The sequence below is a fragment of the Astyanax mexicanus genome, chromosome 11 (genome assembly GCF_023375975.1).
Source record: "Astyanax mexicanus isolate ESR-SI-001 chromosome 11, AstMex3_surface, whole genome shotgun sequence".
Lineage (NCBI taxonomy): Eukaryota > Metazoa > Chordata > Actinopteri > Characiformes > Acestrorhamphidae > Astyanax > Astyanax mexicanus.
Genome location: NC_064418.1, coordinates 37,511,699 through 37,532,806, shown reverse-complemented (window position 1 = coordinate 37,532,806; position 21,108 = coordinate 37,511,699). Strand labels below are relative to the sequence as shown.

The 21,108-nt window shown below is 36.5% G+C and overlaps 3 protein-coding genes across 3 annotated transcripts; 1 reads left to right on the top strand and 2 right to left on the bottom strand.

Annotated features, from left to right (window-relative positions):
• Window positions 1-621: 621 nt before the first annotated feature.
• On the top strand, window positions 622-5,407 carry klhl41a (kelch-like family member 41a). Its single transcript, XM_007259954.3, is given in 7 exon segments — window positions 622-1,795; window positions 2,580-2,610; window positions 2,613-2,736; window positions 2,844-2,951; window positions 3,213-3,398; window positions 3,543-3,689; window positions 4,945-5,407. Coding segments are annotated over 7 exon segments (1,776 nt in total). The 5' UTR covers window positions 622-727; the 3' UTR covers window positions 5,057-5,407.
• A 39-nt stretch (window positions 5,408-5,446) lies between these two features.
• fastkd1 (FAST kinase domains 1) lies at window positions 5,447-13,649 on the bottom strand. The gene is made up of 14 exons (XM_049484853.1): window positions 12,216-13,649; window positions 11,354-11,422; window positions 10,872-10,997; window positions 10,371-10,766; window positions 9,995-10,105; window positions 9,403-9,534; window positions 8,757-9,243; window positions 8,313-8,427; window positions 8,096-8,224; window positions 7,001-7,132; window positions 6,772-6,885; window positions 6,102-6,246; window positions 5,858-5,972; window positions 5,447-5,768 (listed from the first exon to the last, which is right to left on the bottom strand). Exons 1-14 carry the CDS (start codon window positions 12,548-12,550, stop codon window positions 5,676-5,678), a joined length of 2,499 nt encoding a protein of 832 aa, XP_049340810.1. The 5' UTR covers window positions 12,551-13,649; the 3' UTR covers window positions 5,447-5,675.
• Window positions 13,650-15,892: 2,243 nt separating this feature from the next.
• cfap210 (cilia and flagella associated protein 210) lies at window positions 15,893-20,551 on the bottom strand. The gene is made up of 9 exons (XM_007259953.3): window positions 20,332-20,551; window positions 19,035-19,243; window positions 18,748-18,921; window positions 17,990-18,195; window positions 17,680-17,836; window positions 17,393-17,532; window positions 17,058-17,250; window positions 16,400-16,564; window positions 15,893-16,325 (listed from the first exon to the last, which is right to left on the bottom strand). The coding sequence occupies exons 1-9, from the start codon at window positions 20,384-20,386 to the stop codon at window positions 15,972-15,974; spliced, it is 1,653 nt and encodes a 550-aa protein (XP_007260015.3). The 5' UTR covers window positions 20,387-20,551; the 3' UTR covers window positions 15,893-15,971.
• Between the last annotated feature and the right edge of the window lie 557 nt (window positions 20,552-21,108).

The following is a 21,108-nucleotide window of genomic DNA, read 5'->3' as shown; positions in this document are numbered from 1 at the left end:
TGTGGTCTGTTGTTTCAAACTATGGCCTTAATGAGGCTGTCAGTAGAGGTGAGGAATGTTTCCAGCACCCCAAAGGAGCACAGATTAACTGTTATTCTAACCACAGCTGCTCTTTCCTGACCTCTGAGCTCGTAAAGGTTGTCTGTTGACACACTTAATACACCTAAATAGGAAATTGCGTACAAGTGTCACATTGAAAAATGAGTCAGCGTTCGATTAAATATCAGTGAGTGGCTTGTGCTTTTACCTGCCATGACACATACTGTAAACCCGAACTAAACAAGTACCATCACTCATACAGTTATCTCCCTTCACACTGTTAACAAGGACATGTTTTAAATATAGAACATGACCTTTGATTTTACAGCTAAAACAATGAAAAAACAAGTTTATTCATTTAGTTTTACTATATATACAATTGATTATTGTACCTATTGTCTTCCTCTTTAGAGGAATGTGAGAAGCTCAGTCACAAATGACCTCAGGCCACCAGTTGTGTCTTTCAATCGTTGACAGCTGCCTACCATGACACTATTTTCTAATCTGGCCAAACTGAATACTTTCGGTCTATGAGGGGGGGCTAAAAATAGAGGCGCAGGGTTAAACTACACTGGCTTCTGTCTTTGCTCTGTCACTTCAGACAGTTACAACCTAGAGAGCAGGCAGGACTAGGGGAAGCACTGTCCACTGTCGCAACATCCTCTGGGACACACACACATCCTCCAAAATGGAACCAGCAGCAATGAAAGAAGACCTGAGGCTCTTCCAGAGCACGCTGCTTCAAGATGGCCTGAAGGAACTTCTGAAAGAGAACAAGTTCATTGATTGCGTTCTGAAAGTAGGGGATAGGAGTCTGCCCTGCCACAAGCTCATAATGGCAGCTTGTAGTCCTTACTTTAGAGAGCATTACTTCCCAGAAGACAGCAAAGAGACCAGCAGCTCCAGCAATGAGGTTGTGCTGGAAAACGTGGATCCAGCCATCATGGACATGATTGTGAATTATCTTTATTCTGCAGAAATAGACATTACAGACGAGAACGTACAGGAAATCTTTGCAGTAGCTAACCGCTTCCAGATCCCATCTGTATTCACAGCATGTGTCAACTACCTGCAGAAGAAACTCTCCATAGGAAACTGCCTGGCTATCTTCAGACTGGGGCTGGTGCTGAACTGCCCCAGACTGGCTATGGCCGCTAGAGACTTCATAGCGGAGAGATTTGAGACCCTCGCCAAGGAGGCCGGCTTCCTTGAGTTCAACCCTCCTGAACTGTTTGCCATCATAGGCAGCGACTCTCTCAACGTGGAGAAAGAGGAAGTGGTATTTGAGCTCCTGATGAAATGGGTAAAAAAAGACAAGGAGAACAGGGTAAAGTTTTTAGGAGATGCCTTTGAGCACATTCGCTTCCGCCTGCTTCCAGAAAAGTATTTCAAGGAAAAAGTGGAAAAGGACGACATCATCAAAACCGATCCTGAGCTGGTGAAGAAACTCACAGAGATTAAAGATGCTTTTGCTGGAAAACTTCCAGAAAATAAGGAAGGAGACAACATGCCTGGTTATCTGAATGACAACAAAAGGCTTGGCATGTTCACGAAAGACTTTATCCTCATGATTAATGACACAGCAGCCGTGGCTTATGACCCGAACGACAACGAATGTGCTCTGGCAGCAATGGCTGAGCAGATACCCAGAAATCACGTCAGCATCACAAACATGAAGAATCAACTGTATGTGGTCGGTGGGCTCTTTGTGGATGAGGACAACAAGGATTCACCACTGCAGTGCTATGCCTATCAGGTAAATCATCTCACATTTTCTTATATATACAGTGCGAAGCTGTCGAGATAACAATACAATATTTTATTGTATCATATTAAATTTGTAAATTGGGATAAAATGATACACATCTGAGTATAATGTAAATTTCCTCAGTGCTCAAAAACACACTAATTAACTGTGCATATTATTAAAGAAAGTGTAATTAGTCCCAATGGATGAAGTGTGGTACATTTTAAATGCAAATTATGTATTTAATGTATTAAAGTATTTAAATAGCTTGTATTTAATTAGCATCTGCCACTACTAATGTATTTTGTATGATGATAAATTGTGTATCATAACATTTCTTAAAATATTGTGATAACACATCTCCAGCCCTAATACTGTGCATATCGCCACTGTTAAATAAAAAAACAAGTATTTCCAAAACAGCAACTTTACAGGACACAAATAAAACCTTTTTACCTTTAGTAGAAGTCAATGCAAAACTTGTTTATTTATTTTTATTTTATTTTGGAGAATTTCAATGAGTTCATTAATTAAGGAAATTTGACATGGAAAGTTTAAGGGACAGTTTGTTCAAAGTATGTGGTAAACTAAAATCGACAAAAATAGAGATACTTGTTTTTGATTGGAAAGCGACGATATGAAGAATCATACTGCCAAAACAGACAAAGGTATGTTTCAAGAATAGCACTGATCTGTTTTTGCTAATTATTTTTCATATCATTATAAGGTATTCTTTTATTCTGAATTCATAACCTAAGCTGATTCTTTACACATATGCATTTATTTGTTTCAGCTGGACCCTCTTACATCAACGTGGACTGCTCTGCCCCATTGCCTTCTCCCAGATGCCTGTTTGCACTTGGTGAATTCGAGAATCTCCTGTTTGCTGTTGCTGGAAAAGATTTACAGAGCAACGAGTCTCTTGACTCAGTTATGTGTTATGACACAGAGTAAGTATACAACCAATCAAGTTCTTTATTTAACCATATATAATGAAAATTATTGTACATGTATATCAGGCCACCACAATTTACTTGCTTGTTTGTTTGTGTGGCAGCAAGATGAAATGGACAGAGACCAAAAAAATTCCCTTAAGGCTACACGGCCACTGCGTGATCTCACAAAATGGACTGGTGTACTGCATAGGAGGAAAAACAGATGAAAAGTAAGATCAGCCTCAGTTTAACATTTTTACCTTTTCTAAACCTTCAATGTTGCAGGTATTTTGTTTTACATTGTGTAGCAATGTCATGATTAATGAACCAATAGGAATGATACAAAATAACTTGAAATAACATTTAAAATGAACCACCATTGTTCCAAGTTTTTGATGGTTTTGTCCTGTTGTTTGAAGATTTAATTTTTCTGTTAAAGTATCTATATCTTTTAATTATGACTCACGTTGTATTTTTAATGCACATAACAGTAAAACCATCAACAAGATGTTTGCATATAACCACAAGAAGGCAGAATGGAAAGAACTGGCTGCAATGAAAACACCAAGGGCCATGTTTGGGGCTGTTGTTCACAAAGGGAAGATTGTTGTGGTTGGAGGAGTCAACGAGGATGGGCTGTTAGCGTCTTGTGAAGCTTACAACTTCGGAACCAACAAGTGAGTGATGTTTCTTCAATGTTCACAATGCACTATATATACTGTAAAGATTTTTTTTCTTTTTCCAATCCTGTAATCATAAGGACTTAAAAATGCTTTTGTTACCAGGGCCACGTTTAATTATATATTTTTCTTACCATGTAGGTGGGAAGCCTTTCCTGAGTTTGCCCAGGAGAGAAGCTCAGTTAATCTGGTCAGTGTTGCCGGTATCCTGTACGTCGTGGGTGGCTTCACCATGGTGGAGATGGAGAATAAAGAGTGTGCTCCTTCCGAGGTTACCGACATTTGGCAGTAAGTCAACGAGTGAACATTTGGTTTTGAGTGTGTTCAGCTGTTAAGCTGGTGCTAACCATTGGTTATTAGCGAGACTTACAGTGGTGTGAAAGTGTTTGCCCCCTTCAGGATTTTTTTTTTTTGCATGTGTCACTCTTTAAATGTTTCAGATCATCAAACAAATGTAAATATCAAAGTCAAAGATACCACAAGTAAACACAAAATGCATTTTTTGATTGAAAGTTTTTATTATTATGGGAGACAGAAAATCTACATATATATATATATATATATATATATATATATATATATATATATATATTATTAGGGGATAAAAAACTTCCATGACCCTGTGTGTAAAAGTCATTAGCACTGACCTAAACTAAGGCAAGTGAGGCCTGCTGTTCTTGGGATGTGGCTGTGGGGCCTTTTGTGACCTCTTGGATGAGTCATCACTGTGGATTTGGGGTAGTTTTGGATGGCCTGCCACCAAAACAAGTGCCACATACAGAAGCAAGTAAAGGTAAAAAAATATGAAACACAAAATTAAAATTCTGTTTTCCAAGTTTTCACCATTTGTGGAAAACGCCTCTCACTGAGATTTTCTGGGGTCCAAAAACTTTAAAAAATAGCTTCATAACCATTTTCAGACTGATATATATGAACTGATACTATTTTTTTACATTACATATTTACATAATATCTAGCTTTTAAATATATTTTGAGTATCTACATCACTTTGTCAGGCAGGTCCTATTTAAGTGATTTTGATTGAGAACAGGTGTGGCTGTAATCAGGCCTGGTTGTCTAGAGAAATTGAACTCAGGTGTGATAAACCAGTTATGATTTAATTTTATGGGAGAGCCAACAATTTTTCACACAGGGTCATGAATGTTTTGGGTTTTCTTTCTCCTTTACTAATGAAAACCTTTATTTAAAAACTGCATTGTGTTGTCTTTGACTGATCATTAAACAAATTCAAATATCTGAAACATGGAAGTTACAAACTTCCTAAAAAATAATTAAAATAAATAAATCATGAAGGGGTCAAACACTTTTCACATCACTGTATCTACGAGTTCACAGATTAATGCCTGTAGTTTTTTCTTTCTCAACCGAATATTGTATAATTTTTTATTATACAATCTATTGTATAATAAAATCTATTAATATATAAATATTATATATAATCTATTACACACTAAATAATCATAATTTTGAAAAAATGTTGCCAGAGGTCTAATCTTTGGGCTTTTTTTTTTTTTAACTATAGGTATGAAGAGGACAAGAAGCAATGGGCTGGAATGATCAAAGAGATGAGCTATGCCTCTAGTGCTTCCTGTGTTTCTATGCGACTTAATGCTGAAAAAATGCCCAAACTATAAAACAGCCAGCAGGTTCTGTAATGGTTTAGGTGTAATGATACGTTTTTGTCCAAAATGTGTATTCTAAAGGGAGTTCGATGTGCACGGCCGTATGGAGAATACACAGTATTACGGTAAAAATGGTAGTTTTACAAGCATCCTTTCCACCCGGAAACCTTATGCTGTAATCCGGTTCATGTGCATGGTATTGTGTGAACATTATTGTTTTTGAGAGCACTGTTATAGTAAATACATTCTGTTAATTTTAGAGCGTATGCAATGTGGAGAAACACACTTTTTTATATAAACACCAATGTCGTATTTACAAAAAAAATGTATAAAAATAAAAATATATATATTTGGGGTCAACAACCTGCCTCCACATCATTTAGACAAGAAATGACTGCAACGGTTGGTTATGTTTTTTATTACAAATATAATTTGACATATTACAAATGTACAAAACTCATGAAAAGTGTCAGGGATCTGTATGATATTGCAATGTATTTAAATTTAAAAAATATGAATAAAAAAAAAAAATGAAGGGGTCCTTAAATACGCAGTCCATTCTGGTCACTCTCCCTATTAGCCTGCTGATACCCAGAAAAGATACCCAGAAAAAGTCCATCTATCAAGTGTCTCAGGCTTGTTCTGTAAATAACTTCTTTCTCAAATATTCCTTCCAATCGTCGTTATTGGAGAGCTCCATGGAATTCCATTCAAAGTGGGGAATCTGTGTTCAAACCAAATTCATGAAAACATTTTCTTCATTTATATCATTACAGAGTAAAAAAAAAAAAAGTAACTGGTATCTTTACTCACTTGTATAACCTGATATCCTAAAATCTCCAAGTGCCTTTTCCTCATCAGGACTTCCCCCTTCACGTGGTGTGAACGGTTGCAGTAGGATTCTGAATCCAAGAAGTCTATTGCAATCCTGAAAAAGAACATATTTTTAATTTAAAGTCTTTAAAATTTTAAATGGATTCTACAGCCGAGTCTCTGCATAATCATTTTAATTCATTAACACTACTACCAAATTAATGATTAAAGTCTGTTATACTACCGACGAGAGCCTGGCAGTAGTTCCTTTCTCTCCTCGTCAGCGGACCCAGAATCCCAGTGCACGTTCCTGTTTTTAGTCATCTGCAGCTGGCTCAGCTTACTGTAGGGCACGGCCTGATTTCGGTAATCCAGGACACACTCAAAATCTGCAAAGATATCAACCAAACTTTCAACTTAATTAACAGAGAGAGAGAGGAGGCCAACTGATAAATGATAAACTGGCTGATGATGAGTGATGTGGATTTATGAACATCAGAAAACATCCTATAACACACCAATATTAGTAGTCTGGATTCATGCTTGTATGCAAAGCTTTTATTCAAAACCTCACAGATTTTCACAATTTATTAGAATCTTATACTATAAAAAGTTTAAAACACTTTCCAAAATACCAGTTAATAAACAGTTAATAAACAGTGTCAAGATATTTTAGAAAGCTCTGCCCCTGTGCCAAGATTTTAAGAGTATCTTCAATTTCACATCAATCATATCATGGTTTTTAGCTCCTTAAAATCACAAAATGTTTGGCTTGTTTAGGACGGTCTAGAGTAGAAGAGAGTATGTTCCCCTTTTATCAGTAATCATCTACAGAAAAAAAACAACATAAACTGTTCTGTAGTAACTTTAATTAAATAAAGATCAAGTATTGTATTTGCCATCATAAGACTTACCAACAGTATAGAAGTACGGGGTCAACACTGCTTCTCTGACATAGTTCATGCCCCCAAGCACTTCACCCATCATCTTATGGATCTGCTTCTGTATTGGACTGGCCAAAAAGCTGTCTGTGTGTTTCAGAGAGAGAGAGGTTAAAACTCAAACATCATGAGCTGCTGTTTTAATGGTCCTTTGGAAACTAAAATGTTTGTAGTAGTCAAAGAAAATGCACTTCAAACTCACCTTCCTTCTGAAGCTGCTTGCAGAAGCGCTCGTGAATCCAGGGCACTTGATACTGAGGACACTCTAGACACACCGCACGGTTGAGCACCATCAGCTTCATACCAAAAATCTTGTTAAAAAAATCTGACTGAGCTGTCAGAGGAAAAAAATAAATACAAATCATACAATAAGTGGTCTGTCACTTTGTGGGTGGGTGAGCTGTAGTGGTTCATAAACATCAGACACTGTCAGTCACGATCATTACCACTCACTGCACTTTGCTCTGTGGGTGGTAATGTCTTTTTATGATGTATTCCCAGTATACAAGAGACACTGTGGATTGAGGATTATTAGTCTGCACAGCTCTGGATAAAAATAAGAGATAATTTTACCAGATTTACCAGAAAATCTCTGGAATATAATCAGGAGCAAGATGGATAATCACAAGCCATCTAACCAAGCTGAACTGCTTGAAATTTTGCATCAGGAGCGGCATAAAGTTATCCAAAAGCAGTGTGTAAGACTGGTGGAGGAAAACATGCCAAGATGCATGAAAACTGTGATAAAAAAAGAAACAGGATTATTCCATCAAATACTGATTTCTGAACTCTTCAAACTTAAAAATATATATATTTTTTTTTCTTTGGTCTGAAAGATCTGCATCATTGTTATTTCAGCCATTTCTCTTCTTCTGTAAATAAATGCTTTAAATTAAAAATCTTTAATTGGAATTTGGAGAAAAATTGTGCATAGTTTATAGAATAAAACAACAATGTTAATTTTATTCAAACCTATAAATAGCAAAATCAGAGCAACTGATTAAAAAACTGAAGTGGTCTCTTAATTTTTTTTTCAGAGCTGTATATGTATATATGATATATTCATATCACTTTGCCATGAGCATGCTGGGCAGTGTTCGTCTTCACTCACAAGATAACACCTCACAACTTTCACAAGCGTGGGTGTTTTTAAGCCGTAAATATTAAATATCATGATTATTTTTATACTGGTATTCCGTGACTTTTGGCATGTTTGTGTTTGTGACAACCGATAATAAACATTTACTCAAAACTTTCCGGATTAATAATAAATGCTTTGAAGTTCAACTGTACATACACTTGAGCTTAGATTCCAGCTTAGCCAGGAAATCCACACTGAAAATCTCTCTGATGACTTCCTCTGGGAAGCTGTTAGCCACAGCCAATGTGTGAGCCATATTGACGAGCATGAAACAGTCAATAGAACCTGGTAGAAAATTCAAGAAAAAGAAAAAATTACTCCAGTACAATACCTGCAAAATTTACAAGAAGAAAAAAAGAAAAGTCAAACTTACTGATATGAGGAGTGAAACGCTGAATGCAAACATCGAATAACTCGTCCACCGTGGGGGAGTAGTAATTTAGAAAAGCAAAAGGGGAAAGGATTTGTTCGAAAGCAAGGTAATGAATCTAAAAGAGATTACCAGAAAAACAAATGTGTGAACATATCAAAACATGCAATATACCAAGACATTTCAGACTAGACATGCACCATATGATCAACATCAGTTATTATATCAAAAAAAAAATAAATAAATAAAATAAAATAAAATAATAATAATAATAATAATATATATATATATATATATATATATATATATATATATATATATATATATATATATATATATATATTTTATATATATTTATATATATTTATATATATATATATATATATATATATATATATATATATATATATATATAATAGCTGAGATGTTGATCATGAAACGTCCTACCTTATGAATGTTCTCTAGAGCCACACTGGCAATGCGGTCGAGCACTGGCGTACAGCGGATGTTCCTCCTTGCCAGGAAATGTGCTAGCTCTGGCAAGTTGCTCTGGGAGACCTGGTTTATCAATCTCTGAATCATTGCAATCGTGTCTTCAAGCAAGGTCTCCTCAAACCACTTCCCTGAAATGGACCTAATCTCCTGCAGCATTAGGTCTAGTTGGTCTGTCTTTTGCAGTCGCTCACGTCCACAGCGGTTCAGAGTTTGAAGCAGACGGACGAACTTGCTGGGAGTGTTATAGCAGTAGGTGGGGTCACTGCGGATCCATTTGCCGATGGACAAGGTAAATGCATGGAGGTTACTAAGGCTACATTGATGCAGCATTGCATCAATGCGAGAGATGGCCACCTCGTCCATACAAGGAGAGGGGAGCATGGAGAGGGTGTGGGTCAGTATGCTCACTTCTTTAGGACTCACACTATGCTGCAAGGAACTAAAAATGGAAAGAAGTTTCAATATGAATATAGTTTATCATATCATATCATCAATATAATTTAAGTTAATTCAAAAAAAGAAACCGAGTCGCACCAAATCTGTCCACGTGGCCAAACACTATAAGTAATATAAGATTATGAAAAAAGAGGATTCTTACAAAAGTAGTCTATTTTTCAGCCTGGAGATAAGCTCTGGGTTCTCATAGTGCAGAGACATTAGCTGTTGGGTTAATTTCACAATCTGAAAAGTCGGAAACACATCCAGATTCTTCTGTATTATTGATGCATACCTGTAGGAAGACAAAGAAATGCAATATCCACAACACAACACTATAGGCTATACTTGTGCTGGTGTATTTTTCTGCTTTAACAAACTTCTATTAAAATAACATATTACACACTAAGTTCATTCAGGTGTATTTAAACAAAAGGAGAAGGGTTTTAGCAATCAGGCTGTGTTTTTACTGTTGCAGTTTTATAAAATGAGGGTGCATCAAAGTGTTCTTTGAATGATGCCATTAGAGAGCCACTGTCTGTAGAATAAATCCTTTTAGAAGTCTAAAAAAAAAAATAATCTTTGATGTAAAGGTTCTTTACCATCTTAAAAGTTTGTCACACATCTCCACTACAGACAAGTTCATTATAGAACTAAAAGTGGTTCTTCAATGGGATCACTCAACGAACCATTTAAAAACACCTTTTTTTAAGACATCTCAACCGTTACATGAAAAGTGAGAATTTATATCTTACTTGTCAATTAGTTGAAAGTTCCAGCTTTGAATATTGCACAGTGTGTCGACAACGACAAGTGCCTGTTGACAATTTAGCTCATCAGCTATTAACAGTGCTGTCCTTTCCAGCCTTTGAGAGCAGACAGAGATCAAAGCATTACTATGTTATTATTTCATGATGGCACTAGAGTTTACAGGCTTTTAAAGAAAAAAAAAAAAGAATGTACAGTGCAACATTAGCTGTACAGTAAAATCAATCACTTTTTGTTGGAATTGGTCAGTTAATTCTTTTCTACTTTTAGCTTTTTATAGATTTTCACTTATCGGTTTATCTGCAGTACAGTGGAACTTTAGTCATTTTTAAACTGTCAAAGCTTAAAGCTTTTTACACTTACTTCTCTCTAGTTGCTTGTTCTATTGAAGGCCCCCAATAAACTGTGAGACCTATAAAAGACACATTGCTAGTTTCCATCAGTTCTATCAGCCTTTGCTTGGCAGCCAGCATAAAGTCACTGTGCCTGTAGTTTCTTGACTTTCCCAATTGTGCAAACAAATTACTAATGTCCCCAGCTTCCATATGTGGGACATTCTGTAGAAGCATATGGTTGCACTTTTCCACTAAAGGGTGATGAACGTAGTGGAGTGATCGGAGGAAACGCAATATCTGTATGAGGCTGTTGTAATAGACAGGATCCATGGTGTCCAGAAGAACATCAGCTTTCTCAATGAGTGCATCACATAACCGAGGAGACGCCAAGTTGGATATACAGATCATGAGGGTGGTCAGCACACTGAAAGATACATAATAATTGATCAGTTTAAACATTCATCACATTCTTCTTTATATTTCATTTGATAGTAGTTTGACTTTTTTGGTTTGAAAGAACAACAGATACTTGATCTCTTCGATTGAATCCAGTTTCTGGTTCACAATTTCAGCAATCTGACCCATCAGTGGACTGTTGTCAAGACCCTGCTCACTTAACCGTTCAGAAAACCTTGCCAGCCTTGGCATCGAAAAGCTGCAAAACAGAACAAGTTTTAGACATTTTCATACATTAAAATATGTAAGAAATAAACTTACATACCATGTAGCTAATTATTAATAATGCGATTTTTAATAGAAATAAATAACTATAAATATGAGCTAAATTATAACTATAACATATATCATCTTTATACATCGTAACTTAATTTACAATATTGTATTTAATTTGAGCACATCAAACCATTTCTTAATTGTCATTTAAAGCCTCTTCTACTAAGTACGTGAAACCTGTAAAGAAGAACCAGTCTACATTCCTCAAATTGACCTGTAACAAAATGTATAATTACTAGTGCACAGAAATGTATAGTGGTAATATAGTGCCATGCATACCTTTCTAATCTATTCCAGCCTTCCGTCGTCAACTGTTGCACAAGAGAGTCATGATGTTCTACTTCCAGCCTTCAGACAAAATAAAATGAGAGGCATTACTACAATGGGTTTTGCTATACTTAGGATTCTGCACATGCTATAGATGTCTTAAAGACATACCAGAGTTAGTGAAGTATTGGTCTTTTTATATCATTGTTTAGGTGCAAATGTAAATATGTGGAATGTTGAGTAAAACAGTGTCTCAGTCAAAAGTTTGGACACACCTTCTCACACACTCTAATATTTTGTTGGACCGCCTTCCAGTTTGCAGCGCACATTCACTGTGGCATTGTTTCAATAAGCTTTTGCACTGTCACAGTGTTGCATTAATTTTTCACCAAGATCTTGCAGCAGCATTGATGAGTCTGACCGCTGCACAAAGTCTTCTCCAGCACATTCCAATGATTCTCAATGGGGTTAAGATCTGGACTCTGTGGTGAACTCTCTCAATCCATGTGTGAAAATGATGATCTCATGCTTGCTGAAGAACTTTTTCACAATTTCAGCCCCATGAATCCTGGCAGTGTCAACTTGGAATATTTCCGTGCCATCAGTGAAGAAAAAAATCCATTGATGGAATAACTTGGTTTATATTCAGTATATTCAGGTAGTCAGCTGACCTCATTCTTTCAGCACGCATTGTTACTGAACCTAGACCTGACCAACTGCAGCATCAACCCCACATCATTTACTTTGTTAAATCTAGGTGGCGACGTTTTTTTGGGCAAGGCAGTGTATTTCTTCATAGTTTTCTACAATCCAGAAAAACAACATTTAATATAAGATGCGTCCAAGCTTTTGACTGATACTGCATATCACATACCTGAGCACAGAGTAAAGTATTTCCAACAAGCTGCCATCAGACATCAGACTGGTCTTGTTCTCAGCCAAGAACCGAAGTGTCAGGAACTCTGGGCGGCTTTTGATCTGGTCAAATTTTCGCTGCTTGTCAGTTTTCTCCTTTTGAAACTTCCAAAGCATCCGCATGGCACAACTCACATGGTAAACAGTGTACTCTGCCTTGTTCTTGCTCACCAGACTGAAGACATGGTCCTCTCCTGTGCAGTTTAGGAGCTCTGTCACAAGCTCGTCTTTGCCTACTGCCCCACTGTAAAATACCCTGAGACGGGAAGGGTACAGTGCACGGAGCCTGAACATGACTGAGGAAGGAAGGGGTAGGTTAAAAAAAAAAGAGCCTACCCCAATTATTGCCGCTTATTCAGTAATATAGAATGTGCTGCAGGAATCACAGGGGCTCTAGGGGCATCTAGGTTTAAAAGACAGGAAACAAAAAGGCTGTTTAGTAATAATGTTGGCAGTAACCTTCATCATTACATATGGTACAGAACAGGGCTGCAAATAATGACTATTTTTGTAGTCAAACAATCTGCTGATTATTTATTCAGTTAGTCAATGAATATTTCTGCCACGTCCTCCACCTCTAAAAACAACAGCAACAGCGGATTGAGATTTAAAAGACATTTAAATGTCTACATATTGTTTAAACATGGAAAGTACTGATTATTTAGTGAGTAAATATTGAATCTGTTGTGTTTGGGCACTTTTGAAGAGGCAGACTAAGTTGAATGTAACCTGTGTGAGTGAGCCATTTACCCATCTCCCATTGCACTTCTGTCCCCAGCACTTTGTGTAATGCGGTACTGTTACAAATAACGATTAGTCGACCATGAAACTTGTAGTCGAGAGATTAAAATAATCAACATTGCTGACTATTATTATATTAGATTATATGGATTAATCGTTGCAACCCTAGTACAGAAGCACTGACAGCAGGAGTGAGAGAGGAGCCAGTCACATGGCATGAGCTTTTAGTGGAGTGTGAGTTACAAAAAAGAGAAAAAATTTTACAACAATACCTTTTTAACATTATGCCACATTCCATGAGCAGCAAAAATAGAAAAGCAAAAACAGAAAACACACAAAATCGGATGGAGAGCAGCAGTCTCTGGTTACGCTTCTTTAGCTAACCTAGCCCTATGTTACAAAAGCAGCATGTCTGTCCTGCCCCGGCTCCTCTTCTCCCCCAAGTACTCACGTGGGAGCTCACTAATAAAGATCAGAGACATGGAGCGGCATGTTCCTACATCCAGTCACTTAGGAGACCCACTGCCATGACCATAACTCACTGAAACATTTAGCAAGAGAGAGCTTTATTCCACTAACTGCTCAAGAAACTTGTCATGTTTGTTTGACCTGTCGCTTCCGGCTTCACAACCCAGAGAAATCGAACCGAAGAAGGATTTCAAAATAAAAGCCTTTTGTCCAGAACCGGGTCATTTAAGTTAATCATTCAACAAATAACAAAATAAAAACATTGAATTAAATATCCTATAATTAGAATTTAATCTTCAAAAATTAGGTCTTCAATGAAATTGGGTTTTTAATCTTCAATGAAAGTAGTTTTGAGCGAGACTATTTCACTTCGTCAATTATTGTACGTACATTTTTATTTCCAAATGATCACATCTAAAATAAAAATACAAGCAATGACGAGCGGTGCTGGTTGAATCACTGGCCGGAAAGGTGGATCGGTGAGGCTATAACGTTACTGACTGCGGGAATAGTGAGGAGTCGACTCGCCCTTCCAAAAGTTTTAAGTATCCATTATCCTAAATTATGTGTAATCCCTCCCATCTTCGGAAGAATTTTACCATTTGGCTCACCACCAGTGTTAGTTTTCAGTAAACGTAATTCTTAAATTACTGTTTAGCTTAGTTCTAGAGATTGTTTAAGTTAATAATTTAAACATTTATCTTTTTATTAGGCTAGCTACAGGTTAAACTTTAATTTTAATTTTTTTGTGACTACTGTGGTTACATTTTAGATATTTACACATTCATTTATTACATTTTCAGACAAACCAAGTCTCCCTGAAGCTGCGGGAGTCTCCCGCATTTCGGTAGTGGCTCCCTGATGCCCGCGAGTCACATATAATCTCCCGGAATTCAGAACGAGTGCCCCAAGAGTGCACTGCACACAGGCGACAGACTTTTTTTTTTTCTAATCGTGTGCACGGCTCTGGGAAAGAGAGAAAACTAAGAGGGTTCTGATTGGCCTGTTCTCTGCAAAGAGTCTGTGAGACAGCCAATCACTTTTTAGTGTGGGCGGGCAGTGTTTTTCCCCCCTCCCGGACGGGATTTGTTCAGTGAGAGAAAGCAGATCATGGCGGAGGCAATATTAATAATTATTGTAATATGATATGAAATGTTTTTGATGTTGTGCAATTTTTTGTAACTGTCAATTTTTGTCAAATAAAGGCTTTTTAAAAAAAAAAAAAAAAAAAAAAAAGGAAAGCAGAGGCAGGGCCTTCCAAAAAGAAAAAAGGTAAAACTTATTTCACCTCTGAATACTCTAAATTTAATTTAAAAAAAAGTAAAATTAATTAATATAAATGTGTGTGCAGAGTTTTTTTTTTTTTTTTTTTTGGTTGGGGGGGGGTGGGGGGGGGGGGGGTTACCTCCCTGAAATCAACTTTTGCAACTTGGGATGTCTGCATTTTTCGGCTTCATTTATTTGTAGTGTTGCTGGATTAAGTTTTGGTTTCAAATTTTAAATTTAAAAAGGTTTAAATTTCCCTCTTTCTTTCTGCAACTGGCCAGTGGTGGAACTTTGAGTGGACTTTGAACTGTTATTTCTCCCTCTCCTTTTGCTGATGCAAAGGGTTTGGACTAAAATCTGCAGTACTGAAGTTTTACTTAATCTCTTTTAAATGGATATTTTTATTGTTCAATAAATTATGGTGAAACTTTAATTCTCTCTTGTGCATCACTGTTAAGTCTGCTGATCCCCAAGGTGTATTTAATTATTTTTAAATTGGGTTAAGAGATTTTTCTTTTCTTTTTTTTTACTAGGCTGTGACCCAGTCATGCATCAAACGTGAATAAATCTTTCCAAATGTCAAAAACCTGTACTATAGGCAGGGGTAATATGTCCCCTTAAACCCAAAGTCAAAACTTTCCAATAGTAATGTCTAGACTCTGGGCACAGTTAATCTGGTGAGAAATTCTGTTTTGTGACTGACACATGGATGCAAACCATTTAAAACTCTTATTACTGCTAACCATCATAATTTTTCATTATTCTTAGCACCACTATAAACATAGCATATTTAAGAGGTGATACAGTGATTTGAATCAATTTATTTTTGTTTTTTAACATGGGAGGGTTTCTTTCTCGTGATTAGAGGGAGTGCTTTCCTTGCCACTGCAGCCTTTGGTCTGCATATCCTGGGAGCAACATTTTTTTTGTGACCTCAACAGTACTATACATACATTTCATTTAATATAAATTTGAATAGATTTGAAGCTGTATAGGTTAATGGAAAACAAACTTAAAACTAAAATGCATTGGTTGTATGGGTTTACAATACCCATACCCATGACAAAAATTACAAAAACAATTATGCAATACATGCAATCAGCAGGCTGCAATACTGATCTTACTCCATACAATACATGTAAAGAACACTTAACCAACATGTTAACTTTAAAGCTAATTTCTCGTTTATTATTTGGACAATGGCTTCAGATAACATTTAACATCATATTGCTCAGAATCATCACCAAGTAAATCCCAAACGTTTCTTGGACTGCTGAATGTCAATGGTCTCATTAAGCTCCTTTATATCTTGAGTAGTACCGCTAACATAATTGGGCATCTGAGCACCAGACTCATCATGAACAAGATAACTTGGCCTAACACCACCAAATACAGGACCCAGTCCTCCACCGATGCCCTCTTTGGCAGCCTTGTGAAGCGGGTAGGTGTTTCTCTGGGCCGCCTTGGCTGTCTGGATCACATGCTTGGCATACTGCTGAAACTGCATCTCCTCCTCTACTATAAGTTTTACATTGCTGGCTTCAAACTTCTGATCTTCTTTTTTAATGCGTTTGCCCAGTTCTCGCTTCTCAACCTAGGTAACAAAAAAGTCATGTTAAATTCCAATAGAATCAAACTGGGGGGAAAAAATAAATAAATTGTACCCACCATCTGATGAACGTAGGTATCTTGTAGTGTTTTGGCATATTCTTTCATTTTCTGCTCTTTAAGCTGTTGCTTTTCAAGAAAAATGCTGTCAGCTTCCTTTTTTGCAGCAAGTGACTCAGCAGCTTTTTGTTTCTCCTCATGATCTATGCGCTCCTTCTCTTGTAGCTGAAATTAAGTAATTAGGACAGTGTTACGTAACAGCGGAATTATATCTTGACAGCAGAGTTTTCTTTTGGTACTGGGATTATAGGTAAAGAGAGTAATTTACATTTATTTCCCTAGTTCAAATACAATTCATGCTTCATGGACAGCAGTACACTTGCATTTTTTTAAGAGCTGAGAGATACAGAACTTGCATCTAAAGTAAAAGAAGCCCATGGCAGTGTATGGAGTATGGAGTATAGACATTTTTACAGATATATGATTTACTCCGCATTACTGGATTTTGTGAACCGTCTCATGCAGTTTCACCAAAGTCACATGATACATTAGCAGTGCTGGTTAAATTGCTGCATGATGTTTCTTTAAAGTGATGATTTTGCTTTTATTAATTAGATAAAAAAGGTCAGGAAATGCCAATACATTTCATTTCAAAAATGTCACTCAGTTTGTCACTCAGGGGCTTCAGACATGTTCTTTCTTCTAAAATAACATTTACCGTAGCTTCTCTGTGTGCAGCAATGGACTTCACCATAGCTGCTTTCTTCCCATCCATCTCACGCTGCTGCCGAATCCGCTTGGCCTCAGCTTGTGCCACTGCTTTAGAGATTAGCTCTTCCTCATTGCTGGTCTGTTCTTGACGCTGTGCTGCCAGCCTCTCAATAATGGCCTCCCTGTGTCTCTGCATCCCTCTGCCACAGATAATTAGATATAAGTACAGGATTCTAAAATAAAAATTTGTCATCACAAATTATTTGTCATAATGTAGATAAATAAAAAGAATAAACACAAAATATCTATATTACTGAATAAAATGTTTAAAATATCAAATACCTAAACAGCATTTCTTCTTTCTCTTTTCTGAGTTTCATCATCTTCTCTTTAGCTTCAGCAAAAAGCCTTCGATTTTCCTCTTCCTGGTCTTGCTTCTGAGCTTCTTGTGCTTGGATGATATCCCTATCAGCCAGGTGTTTCTGACAACATTCAAAAATATATATTCCAAAATGGAAACTCTGGTCTACTTAAAAAACAAACACTATAATTTGCTGAAACTTCTCACTGTTGCTATCATAAATTAATAGTAGAAACTATTGCTAAAGTGGAACCTGTTTAAGACATACTTGATGAGCTCTCATAATGTTTCTCTTCTCTTCTTGCTTGTTCTGCTCATGCATAGATTGCTCCCATAAAAAAAGCTGTCTGAGCCGCTGGATTTCTTCTGCCTCCTTCCTCTCTTCCATTTTCTCCCATGCCTTTGTGTGATCATGCTCCTTAATCCTAAAATGGATTAAGAGTTTAGATTTTTTACAAAAACTTATTATTGACTTTGATTAATCCTAACAAACTGCTTTTGCCACATTCTTCAATCTGTCACTTCATAGTCAGTTAATAAACATAAACATCTGTATGTCCATTTATTTTATACATTACTGCTGCTTTAAACTCTCTGCCACTGCCAGACACTCTTGCTTCTTCTTCAGGGCTTTTTGTTCCTCTATCTGTGAAGCTTCCTCCTCTCTGCGTGCAATCATTGCCAAGACCTCTTTATCCACATCTTTAGAGGCATTCTGCTCTCGTCGTCTCAGCTCAATCTGTGCCTCCCTCTCCTTCAAAACCTCAGTCAGCAACAGGGCACTCTAATGAACAAATTAAGATTAAAAACAGATATTTTGATTCAAAAATTACAATTATGAAAACTTTTTCAAATTTGCAGAATATCAGTAGCATCTGGCAACTTTTACTATTCATGGCAGGCACAGGATGCCAATTTGTTGCCAGAAAGACATTGGAAAATGGGTTGGAAATTAAAATTGGAAATCACATATGTCAAAAACAAACACTGAGTTGACATTTGGTTACTTTCCACCAAAACTATATAATAAAAAATATATCAATGTCTGATAACGTTAGAATTTCACATTGTGTGAATGTTAACATGAATTTTAGCAGATGTTTTTTGTGACCTCAAAACAAATGTCCCCAGTCCTCATTGTCAAACAAATTGTGGTATTAAACAATGTCCTGATGCTGAATTTAGGTCATCCAACATCACGTCCTCCAATCAAACTGATAACATCCAAAAAATTTGGTGCTCAGCTTGGATGCTTACACTAAATGGGCATGTATACAGCTAAGCCAAACACAAAGAGAAATAAAAGACAATAATTTATAAATATAGATATACAAACATGAAATCCTTTCACTCTGTCTGTCTGATAATACTGCTGAGTCTTTGCCCTCTCTATGGCCTCTTTTCTTTTCTGCTCTTGATACTTTGCTTCTTCTATGTCAATGCGTTTCCTCTCCTCCTCTTCGATCTCTTCTCTGATTTTCTTTGCCTCCAACTTTTTTTGACGTTGCCCCTATAAACATATGATGGGTCATATTCCAGAGGTGTTTCAGCAAAGTAGCACGTATATGGATTATTATTTAAAGTTAAATATACAGATACAGATTTCATAAAAAAGTTACTTACAGCAATAGTGTTGGTCCAGTTTTTCACCACCTCTTTGGAGCGCAAGTGCATGGCCTCCCTCTGCTTTGCTGCTTCTATCAGACTGTCCTTGTGTTTGTTCACTTGATTCAGACTGTCCTGGAGACGCAGCCATTCTGATCTGGGTAGGACTGTCACTTGCAGAAGATCTATCGGTTGTCTAGGCCCAGTTTGCACTTCTGCTGAGTGAACTTAGATTAAAAAGGAGTTAATAATAATATACAATCACCATCACACTCAGTTTTTTGACACTTTTTTTATAATTTATGACAAAACCAACAAAAATCCCTTCATTTCCTTTCCTTCAGATTCCTTAATTCATGCAAGACAACAACAATATAATTTGTATGCTACTGATACTAATATTTGAACAATACAAAATACATCCAGATTTCTTAAGGGGGTGGCATCTTATATAGTTATACTTATAAAAAATCTAAGACAGTACAATATTTATTTAACAACCCAATTTTAAGGTTTGTGTTTGCAGCAATGTTTGTGAATAAGATTAGGCCTACACAGTGTATCATTTCTCAACAATGTATCATTTCTCAATTCAAAACTCAGTCTCATTTTCCTTTTCCACCTACCAATATCAGGTATGCACTGAATATTTGGCAACCAAAATTAGGTGAAAGGGCCTAATAAATTATACCAAACAGTGCTTTATGTGCATGAATGCAGACAATACCATTTGGCACCTGATTTGCTGAATAATCCACAGCTGATTTAGATCAGACAAAAGACTAAGAAATAAGATCAGAGCTGTTCTTCATTATTTTTAATTAATTTGTTAAAGTGTCAACTTTGCAGAGCAATCTGCCCTCAGCAAGAAGTTACTGCCTTCTGCCTTCATTTGAGAAGCATGACAAATATACATTTCTGCTATGTAAATAGCATATAACCTATAGAGTGGTGGGAAAAAATTAAAATGTTTTGAAAACCGGTGCATTTCTACCCAGTATTATTTGTTTTTCTAAAATATATGACTATATACTTCTGATTAATGTGATTGTTATTTATATTGTGATACATATCACCAAAAGAAGTAGGATGCAGATCTATATACAATGCTGAATAACTTATCTAGTGTAGAGAGAGTGCCACTAGCTACAACTGTTACCGAAGTTGTGAAATATTTTGGCATTCCTGATTTAGTTATTAAGAAAACAAGCTACTAACCGTAAGGGTTTTACTGCACAGTGGTAACAATGTAGCATTTTATATCTAGTTGGTATTATAAAAATGAGATTTAAAAGAACTGAGGTCTGTGACTGACCTTTCCTGCTCGACCCCTGCCTCCGGCCATACTGCACTGTAGAAACGGTGGTCATGCTGGCAGATTAATTTAAACCAGTATCTGTGAATATATATGAACATATAAGAATATGTGTCATTAGATCCAGTTTCTTTGAGTTTTTTTGCTTCTTCTCTGCAGACCGAGCTCTGCACTCTGAATCTGGGCAAACATGTCCTGGCCCACTACTCGTGTTGCCTAGCAACTGTGTTTGCATTTACAGCGTCTCCTTTGGCAACCTCGCGAGACCGCTCGCAGGAAACCTCACGGAAACGCGAACAACAACGCGAGGGGAAAAAACAATAGTTCCTAACTAAATATTAGCAAATTATAAATGTATATATCAGTCATCTGTATAAGGTAATCACCTGAAATGGGTTCAGTTAACAGCTGTGCTGAACTTGTCAAAAGTTAATTACCTGAATGTCTTTAATGTGTTTGAGAGCATCAGTTGTAAAGTTGTGAAGAGGTAGAGTTGGCATTCAAGTGAATATCTTTATTTGAGTAATGTTTTAATCCATATTATGGCAAGAAATACTCAACTATACTATACAACTATACAATACAGCATATGTACAGGACATACAGGGAATTAAAATTATGTTACTCGCCTTCCCAAGTTACAGCAAGTACACAAAATAAGATACAAAATAAAAAATATGAACCAGATGAGGTAATTCAGGTATTAAGGAAATAAGGAAATTTAGAAAATAAACTGAATCAATAATAATCAATAAAAAATACCTCATATCAAAATAT

Excerpts from the sequence above, each read along its gene's own strand:
- fastkd1 (XM_049484853.1), bottom strand. The coding sequence starts at position 12,550 with ATGTTCAGGCTCCGTGCACTGTACCCTTCCCGTCTCAGGGTATTTTAC. Across the intron at positions 10,106-10,370 it reads GAACAAGCAACTAGAGAGAA|GCTGGAAAGGACAGCACTGT; the intron begins GTAAGTGTAAAA and ends CTGCTCTCAAAG. Across the intron at positions 8,428-8,756 it reads CTCTAGAGAACATTCATAAG|ATTCATTACCTTGCTTTCGA; the intron begins GTAGGACGTTTC and ends AATCTCTTTTAG.
- cfap210 (XM_007259953.3), bottom strand. The coding sequence starts at position 20,386 with ATGACCACCGTTTCTACAGTGCAGTATGGCCGGAGGCAGGGGTCGAGC. Across the intron at positions 17,837-17,989 it reads GCAGAGAGTTTAAAGCAGCA|GATTAAGGAGCATGATCACA; the intron begins GTAATGTATAAA and ends AATCCATTTTAG. Across the intron at positions 16,326-16,399 it reads ATACCTACGTTCATCAGATG|GTTGAGAAGCGAGAACTGGG; the intron begins GTGGGTACAATT and ends TTTGTTACCTAG.